This window comes from Strongylocentrotus purpuratus, unplaced genomic scaffold (assembly GCF_000002235.5).
Source record: "Strongylocentrotus purpuratus isolate Spur 01 unplaced genomic scaffold, Spur_5.0 spur5_contig_853, whole genome shotgun sequence".
Lineage (NCBI taxonomy): Eukaryota > Metazoa > Echinodermata > Echinoidea > Camarodonta > Strongylocentrotidae > Strongylocentrotus > Strongylocentrotus purpuratus.
In genome coordinates this window covers 65,589-79,536 of record NW_022145561.1, presented here as the reverse complement: position 1 = coordinate 79,536, position 13,948 = coordinate 65,589, and the positions used below count along the sequence as shown (strand labels likewise).

The 13,948-nt window shown below is 36.7% G+C and overlaps 2 protein-coding genes across 2 annotated transcripts; one reads left to right on the top strand and one right to left on the bottom strand.

The window, feature by feature from the left end:
* Window positions 1–1,605: 1,605 nt before the first annotated feature.
* On the top strand, window positions 1,606–7,504 carry LOC100891766 (putative nuclease HARBI1). Its single transcript, XM_030995504.1, has 5 exons — window positions 1,606–2,181; window positions 4,852–4,929; window positions 5,803–5,991; window positions 6,270–6,406; window positions 6,747–7,504. Exons 1-5 carry the CDS (start codon window positions 1,825–1,827, stop codon window positions 7,021–7,023), a joined length of 1,038 nt encoding a protein of 345 aa, XP_030851364.1. The 5' UTR covers window positions 1,606–1,824; the 3' UTR covers window positions 7,024–7,504.
* LOC115928345 lies at window positions 7,505–11,981 on the bottom strand. The gene is made up of 5 exons (XM_030995511.1): window positions 11,720–11,981; window positions 10,252–10,365; window positions 9,752–9,905; window positions 8,843–8,979; window positions 7,505–8,119 (listed from the first exon to the last, which is right to left on the bottom strand). Exons 2-5 carry the CDS (start codon window positions 10,360–10,362, stop codon window positions 7,838–7,840), a joined length of 684 nt encoding a protein of 227 aa, XP_030851371.1. The 5' UTR covers window positions 10,363–10,365; window positions 11,720–11,981; the 3' UTR covers window positions 7,505–7,837.
* Between the last annotated feature and the right edge of the window lie 1,967 nt (window positions 11,982–13,948).

Genomic DNA, 13,948 nt, shown 5'->3' with positions numbered 1-13,948 from the left:
ATGTGAGTTTCAGCACATTTAAAGCAAATGGGAAATCAGCAACGAATGTATTAGCCCCCATCCCCTTTTATATACTCTAGACGTTATATGCGCCAAAGGTTTAGGTTTGTTCTGGACATTGGTTGATATGCGCTCAAATAAGACCGTTTTAATGTCAGCTGCTAGAATTTTTGCACCCCGTTTTCGATGAGGTATATAATAATCTACATTTCATGTGAGTTTCAGCACATTTAAAGCAAATGGAAAATCAGCAACGAATGTATTAACCCCAATCCCCTTTTATATACTCTAGACGTTATATGCGCCAAAGGTTTAGGTTTGTTTTGGACATTGGTTGATATGCGCTCAAATAAGGCCTTTTTTATTTTCAGCTGCTAGAATTTTTGCACCCCGTATTGGGTGAGGTATATAATAATCTACATTTCATGTAAGTTTAAGCACATTTAAAGCAAATGGGAAATTAGCAACAAATGTATTAACCCCCACCCCCTTCTTAATACTCTGGACGTTATATGCACCAAAAGTTTAAGTTTGTTCTGGACATTGGTTGATAAGCGCTCAAATAAGACCTTTTTAATGTCGGTTGCTAGAATTTTTGCACCCTGTTTTCGATGAGGTATATAATAATCTACATTTCATGTGAGTTTCAGCACATTTAAAGCAAATGGGAAATCAGCAACGAATGTATTAACCCCCACCCCTTTACTAGACGTTATACACCCTGTATGCGCCAAACGTTTAGGTTTGTTCTGGACATTGGTTAATATGCGCTCAAATAAGACCTTGTTAATGTCGGCTGCTAGATATTTTGCACCCCGTATTCGATGAGGTATATAATAATCTACATATCATGTGATTTTCAGCACATTTAAAGCAAATGGGAAATCAGCAACGAATGTATAATTAACCCCAACCCCTTTTATATACTCTAGACGTTATATGCGCCAAACGTTTAGGTTTGTTCTGGTCATTGGTTGATATGCCTTCAAATAAGACCTTTTTATTGTCAGCTGCTAGAATTTTGGCACCCAGTATTGGGTGAGGTATATAATAATCTAAATTTCATGAGATTTTCAGCAAAATTAAGTCAAATGGGAAATAGCGGCGACTGAATTAAAGCCCGAAACCCCCTCACCGATATACTCTACATGTTATGCGCTATACATTTAAGTTTGTTCTGCCACATTAGTTGATATGCCCTCAAATAAGACCTTTCTAAGTTCGGTTGCCAGAATTTTTACACCACGTATTCGATGAGGTATATAATAATCGACATTTCATGTGAATTTCAGCACATTTAAAGCAAATGGGAAATTAGCAACAAATGTATTAACCCCCACCCCCTTCTCAATACTCTAGACGTTATATGCACGAACAGTTTAAGTTTGTTCTGGACATTGGTTGATATGTGCTCAAATAAGTCCTTTTTAATGTCGGCTGCTAGGCTTTTTGCACCCCATATTCGATGAGGTATATAATATTCTACATTTCATGTGACTTTCAGCACATTTAAAGCAAATGGGAAATCAGCAACGAATGTTTTAACCCCTACCCCTTTACTAGACGTTATACACCCTGTATGTGCCAAACGTTTAGGTTTGTTCTGGGTCCCGTATTATAAAACAGTTACCGTAGCGGTAAGTGCTCATTTGAGCGGTAAGTCTCAAAAGCAGCGGTAACTTTAAGATAAACGGTAAATATCCGTTGCATAAAAACTTACCGCTGGACTTGAGCGGTAAGTCTATAAAGATCAGCGGTAAGTCTATAAAGATCAGCGGTAACATTACCGCTACCCTCTGAGCTTGCGGTAACACTACCGTAACTATGGCTGCGATACTGGCTGTCTTGCAGCGTCGTGGATATGAAAGGGCGAGGAGGAGGGAGCGGATCTTCAGAGATCGCAGCCAGCCGTTGGAGTTGGGGGATGGTGACATTTTCCGGAAGTACCGGTTTACTAGGGATGGTTGTATGCATGTTATCAATTTGATTCGGCCCCTGTTGCAGCACGACACCCAACGGAATCAGGCACTTCCCCCAGAGCTGCAAGTTTTCATAGCTTTGAATTTTTATGCAACGGGGGCAGTGCTTGATTCCACGGCCACGATTCATGGCATCACCCGCTCAACAGCATCCAGGGTAATTCACCGTGTGTCAGTGACCCTCGGCACACTGAAACATGAGGTAAGTCAATACATTTTTCTTTAATAAAGCAAAGAGAAGACGAAAATACAGTCTGTCTAAAATTTGTATTTTGAATTTTCAATCAGCAAATTAATAAGACGAGGATGAAAAAGAACTCTATTTTTGTCATGCATGACATGCATATACTAAAAATACAATGCATTTTATAATGAACACATGGAAGACCTATTTCAGATAAATTTATATGTTTAATTAATCTTAGACGACCAAGCAATGACATGACAAAGGTCTATGCAGCGGTCTGACAATTTAGTGGTTGCCATGGGACAGAGCCCGCGACTGTGCCGGCCGGGCGGGAGGCTGGGGCAGCGCTGGCGCGGTCGGTTAGTTGGCCGAGCCTAGCTGCCTGTCTACTACTGTCACTGCAGTCTCTGTGTAGTAGTCTGTAGACCTATAGTATCATTTTATTAGTGGTCATATAATCAAACAATAGCTACGTCTAATAAAGAATTCATAATAATAAAGACATCTTTATCCAAACTTCCTTCCCCAAGTTAGCGAGAGTGCAAGTGCTAGATGCTAGCGCTAGTATATTACTATTTTGCACGTAGTCCTAGGTATATTGATTTGTGTAGAGTCGCCCATAAATTGGCGTGATATGATGCGAGCTTGATTGTATGAATCGTGTACCTATGACCCTTCATATAGGTATATATGTCAAAACAAATTTCTTACTGAATGATGATTGCATGATGAATGACTGTCATGACGAAAACAGCACCCTTTCTAATGCACAAAACGAGGAGTCTCTCATCACATTCACATGACCAGAGGCAGAGGCAAATGTTGCATGCACACATATACTCTAAATTGAAACAGCTGAGCCCAGAGTATGGAAAGCTATATGCCAATCGATAGATATTTTAACGTCTTCAATTTCCAATTTCATCATTTCCTCTTTTTGCACAGATATCAAATAGACTTAATGATAAATTTATATGCGCATACACAGCAGTAAAAAATACAACATAATTAAACTACCGTCACAAAAAAAAAAACTCACAAGAAAATGGTTTTAAAAAAATATAGTAAAACAATACTGCTATATATAATAAAGAAAATGATAATAATAATGATTGATGAAAAGACCAAAAAAAAAAAAAAAAACACAACTGTCATGATTATATTAAGAGGAAGAACGTAGATTCAAACAAGATTCTCCCCGGAGAAGCATAAACTAATAAGTAAATAATAAATAACAGGAGAAAAGAGAGAGAGAGAGAGAGAGAGAGAGCTATATAGAGGCCCGGGAAGAGAGAGACGAGGGGTATAGAAAGAAAAGAGATCAGGGGCGGTATTCTGAACCCTGTGTTATCTCTAATATTGTTGTATCTTTGAAGATAAGATAAAGTTGGTATTCTGAACATTGTTGTAACTTTTGTGTTATCTTTTGTTGTATCTTTTCTCTCATCTTATTGGCCGCACCTGCGCTCATACTTTGGTGCGCTTGTAATTGTGCGTATTATTAATAAAGTGGCATTTAATTCTCATTTGCATATGCGCACGGGAGATAATATGTCGAGATAATTGGTATTCTGAAAGTTGTTGTATCTTTTATCTTATCTTATCTTGCATGGTATTTACAACAATATTTACAACAGGTAGGGGGTTGTTGTATCTTTCGTGGTGATATAATGGCGGCAATATTTTTTGCCCAGAACCAACTTCGTGCCAATAGACGAGTTAGAAGAAGATTGTGTTGACCGGAAACATCACAGATGAGAACTTTCTAAGATATTACATGCTAGGATAGGACTATTTTAATGCTCTCATCTTAACCAATATAGTGAAAGCGTGATTTGTCTTCATGATCCAAATTCAACAGCGCATAATGATGACGCGCGTAATAAGTGCTCAAATAACTAATTACGCCCAGGATTAGTATGCGCTAGGCGCATCTTCAGATATGGCATAAAGTATTCCTATTGGTTGATCTACTTGTCATGCTTATATAAAATAGATTTTGATTGGTAGGGTCCATAAAAATGGGCGTGTCATCAATGGTCAAAGATAAGATAGAGGCGGTCCTTCAAGAGATAACACAGGGATAAAACAATGTTCAGAATACCAACTTACAACAATATTAGCGCTGTGTTATCTCTGGAAGATACAACAAAAGATAACACAAAACTTACAACAATGTTCAGAATACCACCCCAGTTTTTAAGAATAGTTATAGGAATAGTTAGTTGCATCACCATTAATAGCATAACTATGAATATGTTCATGAATTCGAGTACAGCCAAAGAAAACTTGCACTCTCTCTCATAATTTTTTTTTTAATCACTTCACAAACTTCTTCAGATATTTCACATACTTTTCTCAACACTTGATTGAAAGAAAGAAAGTTCATGTCCAATTCTCTGAATATTAAATGTATTCGTAGGAGATAAATATTTATTCATATAATTTACAATGTGATAAAGATTACATTTCTTGATATAACATCGTTTCTGTCTATAATAATAAATACTGGTGAATTTCAGCATAGCTGTATAAATATAATGACGATGAATAAAATATACGTCAAATTACATTTCAAAAGTTTGCACATGAATTAGACTTGTATTGTATACATAACATATGAAGATCTGCAACATGGAATTATTGATTTTTGTTTTCTTTCTGCATCTCCAATTCACACTTCAGATAATCAAGTTTCCAACGACAATGGAAGAAGTCAACAGAGCCCAAGTGGATTTCTTCAACATATCAGGCTTTCCCCAGGGGTGGTATTCTGAACATTGTTGTAAGTTTTGTGTTATCTTTTGTTGTATCTTCCAGAGATAACACAGCGCTAATATTGTTGTAAGTTGGTATTCTGAACATTGTTTTATCCCTGTGTTATCTCTTGAAGGACCGCCTCTATCTTATCTTTGACCATTGATGACACGCCCATTTTTATGGACCCTACCAATCAAAATCTATTTTATATAAGCATGATAAGTAGATCAACCAATAGGAATACTTTATGCCATATCTGAAGATGCGCCTAGCGCATACTAATCTTGGGCGTAATTAGTTATTTGAGCACTTATTACGCGCGTCATCATTATGCGCTGTTGAATGTGGATCATGAAGACAAATCACGCTTTCACTATATTGGTTAAGATGAGAGCATTAAAATAGTCCTATCCTAGCATTTAATTTCTTAGAAAGTTCTCATCTTTGATGTTTCCGGTCAACACATTATCTTCTTCTAACTCGTCTATTGGCACACAGTTGGTTCTGGGCAAGAAATATTGCCGCCATTATATCACCACGAAAGATACAACAACCCCCTACCTGTTGTAAATATTGTTGTAAATACCATGCAAGATAAGATAAGATAAAAGATACAACAACTTTCAGAATACCAATTATCTCGACATATTATCTCCCGTGCGCATATGCAAATGAGGATTAAGCGCCATGTTATTACTAATAAGCACAATTACAAGCGCACCAAGCTATGAGCGCAGGCGCGGCCAATGAGATGAGAGAAAAGATACAACAAAAGATAACACAAAAGTTACAACAGTGTTCAGAATACCAACTTTATCTTATCTCCAAAGATACAACAATATTAGAGATAACACAGGGTTCAGAATACCGCCCCAGGTCATAGGAGTGGTCGACGGAACACACATTAGACTAAATGGAGCTCCCTTGGGCCCTGGTGAGCACGTCTATATGAACAGAAAAGGATATTACTCCATCAACACCCAAATAATTTGTGATACCAATTACAAGATCATAAACATTTTGGCACGCTGGCCAGGCAGCACTCACGACAGCAGGATATTTCAGGTAAATCCATAATATTTTGATTCTAAAATTTCCTATGTAACCCACTTTTGTTTTTAATGCCTCCATGAAAACATATATTGACATACATGTAAATCATTGAAATTGATGTCAAATGTTTGTTACAAATGCTACAAAATAATTGTGAAGCTAAGATCTTACAATTTTTAATAATTTTTCAAAATGTGTATATGCAAGAGAATGCAATAAATATCAAAGGTCAAGGGGCACCTATTCTACCATATTATGTTCATTCTTATAATGATTCTTCCTTTATACAGAACAGCAGAGTTGGACAGACTTTTGAAGATCTACAACAGCATGGTCTACTTCTTGGAGATTCGGGTTACGCTTTAAGACCATACCTGATGACACCAGTGCTAAATCCAAGGACTCCTGCAGAACAGGCTTACAATAGGTATGTACTACAAGAAACATTTCAATGCATATTTGTATCTACAATTAAAAAAGAAAGTGAATGAATGTATGCCATTTTAGACATCAAAGCAATACCATGATGTCAATTTGCCAATCACATCTCTTAATTAGCAGGATGAGTGTTCATGAATACCATTTGGCCCAGAAGAGCTACAGGTAAAAAAGAAAATTACTCATATATGTGACTTACTTCCTTTTGACAATGTATAGGTTAGATGTATAGCACTGTAGTTAGATGTACATGTATTTTCATAGTCTAATAGACTTCCCAATAATTCTTTGTTTTTAATTTGTTATACTTCAATTCCTTTACTCTGCAGAGCACATGCTACCACGAGAGTGAGAATCGAACAAGTCAACGGCCAACTAAAGCACAAATTCAGGTGCTTACTGAATGGTATGCAAATGGCACCCAGAAGAGCGTGCAAGATCATCACTGCATGCGCCGTATTGCACAATGTGGCTAAAGATTTGAAGCAGCCTGATGAAGTAGACTTTGGTATTGAACAACATGAACACGAACCAGACAGGGACGACCACATTGTAGACAACGGCTTAGCCATCAGAAACACTATTATTGCCAATTATTTCCACTAGATTTTTATGATGAAGACTTCTATATACTGTAACCAAGAATCTTTTTCAACATTCACTGTCACTGACCTTATTGTTTATCTATATTTTATATCATTCAAACATACTTATTTTTAGGGTGGACTTCCCCTGCTTTAAAACACCATTTTGGGTCATCTATAAGTTGACACATTAATTCTTTTTATTACTGCACTATTTAGTTGTGACAATATTGTTGAAGTATACTTGTACTATATAACTCAAGTGGTAGTAATCTTCTGTTTGCATTGAGAATCTTAATCAATTCAGTACTGCATTCAACCGGGGGGGGGGGGGGGATTAATTGCTAAGGTAGCACCAAGCCAAAATTCAAATTTCACGGAATCGCCGGGCTAGGGCATGTTCTGCTGACCTGCCAATAGTCATATTGTTTTATAAATTTGTATATGAATGTGACATCATATTCAAGGCCCTCTTTCAATGAAGTGTGTAAGATATCCTTTAGATTGGCCTCATAACATTGTTATCTTTAGATGCAGTTAATTTACAGTATAATATATGGGAAGAGTTTATCTCCTGAATTTGTAATTTGTTCTATTCAGAAGCAGGCCACATATTTCATCCAAACCTGACTGGGGGGGGGGGGAGTCCCGTGGAACGCTCATGCATAGTCAATTCATTTTTAATAACGACATATTCATATTAGATTTCTGGGAAACCTAATTTCCTTAGTTCCAAAATGCACAATGATATAATCTTTTTGAATACTGAAAGGTAAAGTTATCATGAATAAAAACAAAATTAACATGGAATTTGCAAAACAAACAAAGTAACAATTTTAAACCTCTTTTTGATTAAAGACAAATAATTCGAAAACGTGAAGCGCACGCTTCATGACTAATAACTTTTCCTCCTCTATCTCCAAAAGTCTCTCTTCATAACAGCTGATTGGCTTTTTGGTGTCTTTGGCCGTGCTATCCCCTACTAGAACAGGCTGGTCTATTGGTGGTCCGGCACTGCTGGCTGCACTAGTACTGGTCTGTGGGTCCCGGGCCGGCACAGATATGCCACCCACCATGGTGTTAACCATCATGGCCACAGCCATGGCATTTTCTGCTGTCTGTATGCATATAACAATAAAGATTGCCTTGATTGAGTTTTAAAGAACTATAGAACCATACTGTCTAAATGTTGTTATTATTATTTTATTTATTAAAATTCTGTGATAAAAAGAGAACAATGTCAGTAAGGGTTTTATCTAATCATCAATATGTTTGAAAAAAAGGTTTAAAACACCCCCCTAAAAAAAATATTTAAAAAATGTAAGAAAAAAAAATTGTTGTACCGTACACCATCAGTGAGGATTTTGTTTTTGTTAAACAAAAAAATTACCATATACCCGTATTGAAAATGCCTCACATAAAAATACATGCCACATTTGAATCTCATGTTCAATGGGATAAATTTTTCAAATAGAGTTAGGGGGGTAGGGTGGTCAACATAACATTGACACTTTGAAGGTCGTCAACTAAATTAAGTAATATAGTGGTAAGCATTTCAATACCATCTACAATTCAAGATAAACCCTGATTAGGCCTGGGTATTTTTGAAGTTCTCAGAGTTAGGGAAAGGGCTCCCCCGCCCCCTTCCCTGAGATTTCGGCCAGCGATGCAGACATATCGTGCAAAGTGTTGAGGAGGGGGGTGGGGGTACTTGTTTCCCCCCCCCTTGGCTCAGTTAGGGTTAAACCAAAGATGTACATATTCACAAGTCATGTATATTTTTATGTTTGTTTGTACTCTCATACCCAGAGAGGGGGTCAATCAAATTCTACAAATTTTACCTGTGACATTTGGCTCGAAGGGAGAGCTAGGTATCCAGCCTCCTCTTCTGGCCCCAGAATGCCCTCCACACTCTCCTCCACCATTGCCTCCAGTACTGCCTCGTGCTTCTCATTATATTCCACTGGTGGTCCACCTCCTAATGATCCAAAGTCAAAGAAATAAATGTTAACTTCTTACCATAAATTTTACGAAATGTTAATATCGATCGTACAGTTAAAGAGAGATCTTGGATTAGGTCGTGATGGTTAATAATCTACACCAAATAAGTGTAAGTTGTGATTTGCGGTTTAGTGGTGGTTATTTTACCCGACTGCTAAAAAAGCACCAGTGCTTATTAGTAACCGACGACTTTAGGTCCTATCTAAGGACCTTGGTAATGAGGAATAATGCCTTAATACCAAAGGACACTAGTGCATCGACGACATGGTTTCGAACCTAGGTCGTCGGATTATGAGACCACCAATCTACCAACCAAGTCTCCTGATAATAATAAACCCCTTTACTAATTCAATACTCTTCTTGACAGGCTACTCTAGAGTATTCTTTATTGAAATAGGATATACCATGCAAAACATGCTATCTTTTTAAAGAGAAATAAAAATAAAAAAAGCCTAGCATTCAAACACTAGGCTGTTGTCCTAAGTCATGAATGTTGATATGATATATTAAAGATAATTTTTTAATGCATGTACAATTTATGATGACCTATGGTGGTACAGTAAATACTAATAGCAGATGGAATCCCACCATTTTAAAAACTTGTTTTTTTATTGCACAAATGCTTTCTTACTTTTTAACTTTTCCAAAGCACAGGTAACTATTGGTGATAAATTACATGTGGTAGGAGTATACAAGAAAGGTACCTTTTACAGTTTTATCTGTTACACAATAAAGACAGCTTAATTTACCTGTCTTGTTCTTTGAGTCCCTGTACTTTCGAGCCTTTGCCGCCATTTCGTTCCAGGTAAGACGCAAGTCCTTTACTGTTCTACCTGGTTGGAGTCCCTGGGCCTCTAGGGATACGAGCCCTAGGGCCCATGCATCCTCTTTTCGTTTTTTGATCTACAAAAATTCAAGAACAAAAAGTACAATGTAAATTGGAACCTACTCAAGTTCTCTTTAATTATATGCAATAGATGATTAACATATTAATTCACCCTTACTTATTTTGAAAGAATACTCTCATATGGTAGCATCCAACTGTCTCCAAAGACAGTGGACTGCATTCTGTCTTGGGCATCAGAAAAAATGAAAACCAAAACATCATTTTCGGTATACTTATTAGAAGAAAAGTTGAAAGAAGGAAGAAATAAAAATAAGTTAGATAAAAAGACTCTTTATTCAAATTCGAAATCATAGTTATGTTCTGGAAATTTTAATAAATAGATCTGCATTGGATTTTACAAACCTTTTCCACACAGTTCCCCGCTTTGCCGAACAAAGCTTGGCGGTTCTTTTTTACGTAGTCTGCCAGGCAGCGGACATCCCGACCTGTCAAGTTCGGCCTGCGTTTCACCATTTCCTAGAATGAAGAAACAAAATTAAAAAACTAATGAGAAACCAGAAAGATTGTTTAAAATGAGTTCTGTTAAATCAACCTTGACGGTATCAAACCCTTTTAAACACAAAATTGTTGTTCGGTTTTGTTACTCGATCAGTATAGGGCCTCGATCTATAGACTCATGCAGTATCTCAATATTTCTACTAGTATAGGTCCAAAACCTGCCAATTAAATTACCACTATTTAACTTTTAAATATAGACTAGACTCTACATGTAGTTAATGCATTTTACAATATATTATTATTATTATTATTATTATTATTATTATTATTATTATCAATAACTATTATTATTATTTATCAATTGAAAAATAAATTAGAGTTTAAGGAGTTTGCTTAGACTAGACCACTCAATACTCACAATAGACAATTACTAGGGCCTATAATACTAATAATAGTAAAAGATTTACTTTTTCAACCAATGTAGATCTATGTATGAGTAAAAGCTAGTCTATGCTATAGTTTACTACTTAATCATGTTAATATTATTGGGTTCTGTAAATCTACACTCGGTTTATAGACCTTACTCAGTCCGACTCTTGAGTCTGAGAAATAAAAACTCCCCCCCCCCCGCAAACTTACATTAGGGAGGGGCTTTTCCAACTCCCTGCTTACATGTAGTCGATCTAGATTATAGTTTATACAGCTCAGTATATCGTTATATTTCATGCCCCTGTTAATCGCCGGCCCAATTATCCCTCAGCTCTCACACTTGACATGCACACACTGTGACACTACACATATAGTCTAGGGTCTATACTATTTTAAATAGTATCTGATTATAGATCTACTACTAGTCTGAAGCTGAATAAAGTTGAAATTCTAATTGAGAGTCTATATAATTATAGACTAGAAATTTGAATGAAGTTGAAATTCTAATCGACTTGTCTTATCGAGAGTCTTAATTTTATCTAGATATTCTAATTGAGAGTCTAGTATTTTACATTTTTAGAATGATATTATGAGGTAATTGCAAGTTGTTTACCCTTAAACAACTTTAAATCATCGGGAATTGTAGATAAACGAATGTTCAAAACACCACCCAATCTAGTCATGCTAGTAGTGGAATGTCAGATTATGCTACCCAGCTCCTCCGGGGAGCTCAGTACTCTAGTCCCCGCTGGCTTCTGAAAGCACGTACGGCTGCGGAGACTGACGTAAACATTACAATTAAACCCCAGTACGATGGCAAATACTGTCTGAGTAAAGGCTGCAAATTTATTGCCAGTACTAATACATTTATCAATATGTATAGCAGAATGAATATGCTCTTTCGATTAACACATAAAAATGATTAAAGTCAAGAAATACGTACGATTGACGATAATTGTAGATTAGCAGCAGCCGTCTTCGGTGTTTATCTCAGTGGCTATATCTAGCAGACGACGGGTATTGCGCATGCGCTAAAATTTCTGGCTCGTCCAAGAAGACCATTCGCGGGTTTTTCTTATATTAGTTAATATCGGTTTTATGCAACGGATATTAAGCTCCGATGGTAGTTACCATTGATGGTAACTACCATAATAGTAACTCGGGGAGTTACTATTATGGTAAGTCAAAAGTTTTATAATACGGGGCCCTGGACATTGGTTAATATGCGCTCAAATAAGACCTTGTTAATGTCGGCTGCTAGAAAATTTGCACCCCGTCTTCGATGAAGTATATAATAATCTACATTTCATGTGAGTTTCAGCACATTTAAAGCAAATGGGAAATCAGCAACGAATGTATAATTAACCCCAACCCCTTTTATATACTCTAGACGTTATATGCGCCAAACGTTTAGGTTTGTTCTGGACAATGGTTGATATGACTTCAAATAAGACCTTTTTATTGTCAGCTGCTAGAAATTTTGCACCCCGTATTGGGTGAGGTATATGATAATCTACATTTCATGTGAGTTTCAGCACATTTCAAGCAAATGGGAAATCAGCAACGAATGTAATACCCCCCATACCCTTTTAATTACTCTAGACTTTATATGCGCCAAAGGTTAAGGTTTGTTTTGGACATTGGTTGATATGCGCTCAAATAAAACCTTTTTATTTTCAGCTGCTAGAATTTTTGCACCCCGTATTGGGTGAGGTATGCAATAATCTACATTTCGTGTGATTTTCAGCACATTTAACGCAAGTGGGAATTAGCAACAAATTTATTAACCCCACCCCCTTCTTTATAATCTTGACATTAATTGCGCCAAACGTTTACGTTTGTTCTAGACGTTGGTTGATATGCGCTTAAATAAGACCTTTTTAATGTAAGCTGCTAGAATATTGGCACCACGTATTCGATGAGGTATATAATAATCTATATTTTATGTGAGTTTCAGCACATTTAAAGCATATGGAAAATTAGCAACGAATATATTAACCCCCACCCCTTCTAAATACTCTAGACGTTTTTTGCGCTATACGTTTAGGTTTGTTCTGGACATTGGTTGATATGCGCTCAAATAAGACCGTTTTAATGTCAGCTGCTAGAATTTTTGCACCCCGTTTTCGATGAGGTATATAATAATCTACATTTCATGTGAGTTTCAGCACATTTAAAGCAAATGGGAAATCAGCAACGAATGTATTAACCCCCATCCCCTTTTATATACTCTAGACGTTATATGCGCCAAAGGTTTAGGTTTGTTTTGGACATTGGTTGATATGCGCTCAAATAAGACCTTTTTTATTTTAAGCTGCTAGAATTTTTGCACCCCGTATTGGGTGAGGTATATAATAATCTACATTTCATGTAAGTTTAAGCACATTTAAAGCAAATGGGAAATCAGCAACGAATGTTTTAACCCCTACCCCTTTACTAGACGTTATACACCCTGTATGTGCCAAACGTTTAGGTTTGTTCTGGACATTGGTTAATATGCGCTCAAATAAGACCTTGTTAATGTCGGCTGCTAGAAATTTTGCACCCCGTATTCGATGAGGTATATAATAATCTACATATCATGTGATTTTCAGCACATTTAAAGCAAATGGGAAATCAGCAACGAATGTATAATTAACCCCAACCCCTTTTATATACTCTAGACGTTATATGCGCCAAACGTTTAGGTTTGTTCTGGTCATTGGTTGATATGCCTTCAAATAAGACCTTTTTATTTTCAGCTGCTAGAATTTTTGCACCCCGTATTGGGTGAGGTATGTAATAATCTACATTTCGTGTGATTTTCAGCACATTTAACGCAAGTGGGAATTAGCAACAAATTTATTAACCCCACCCCCTTCTTTATACTCTTGACGTTAATTGCGCCAAACGTTTACGTTTGTTCTAGACGTTGGTTGATATGCGCTTAAATAAGACCTTTTTAATGTAAGCTGCTAGATAATTGGCACCACGTATTCGATGAGGTATATAATAATCTATATTTTATGTGATTTTCAGCACATTTAAAGCATATGGAAAATTAGCAACGAATATATTAACCCCCACCCCTTCTAAATACTCTAGACGTTTTTTGCGCTATACGTTTAGGTTTGTTCTGGACATTGGTTGATATGCGCTCAAATAAGACCGTTTTAATGTCAGCTGCTAGAAT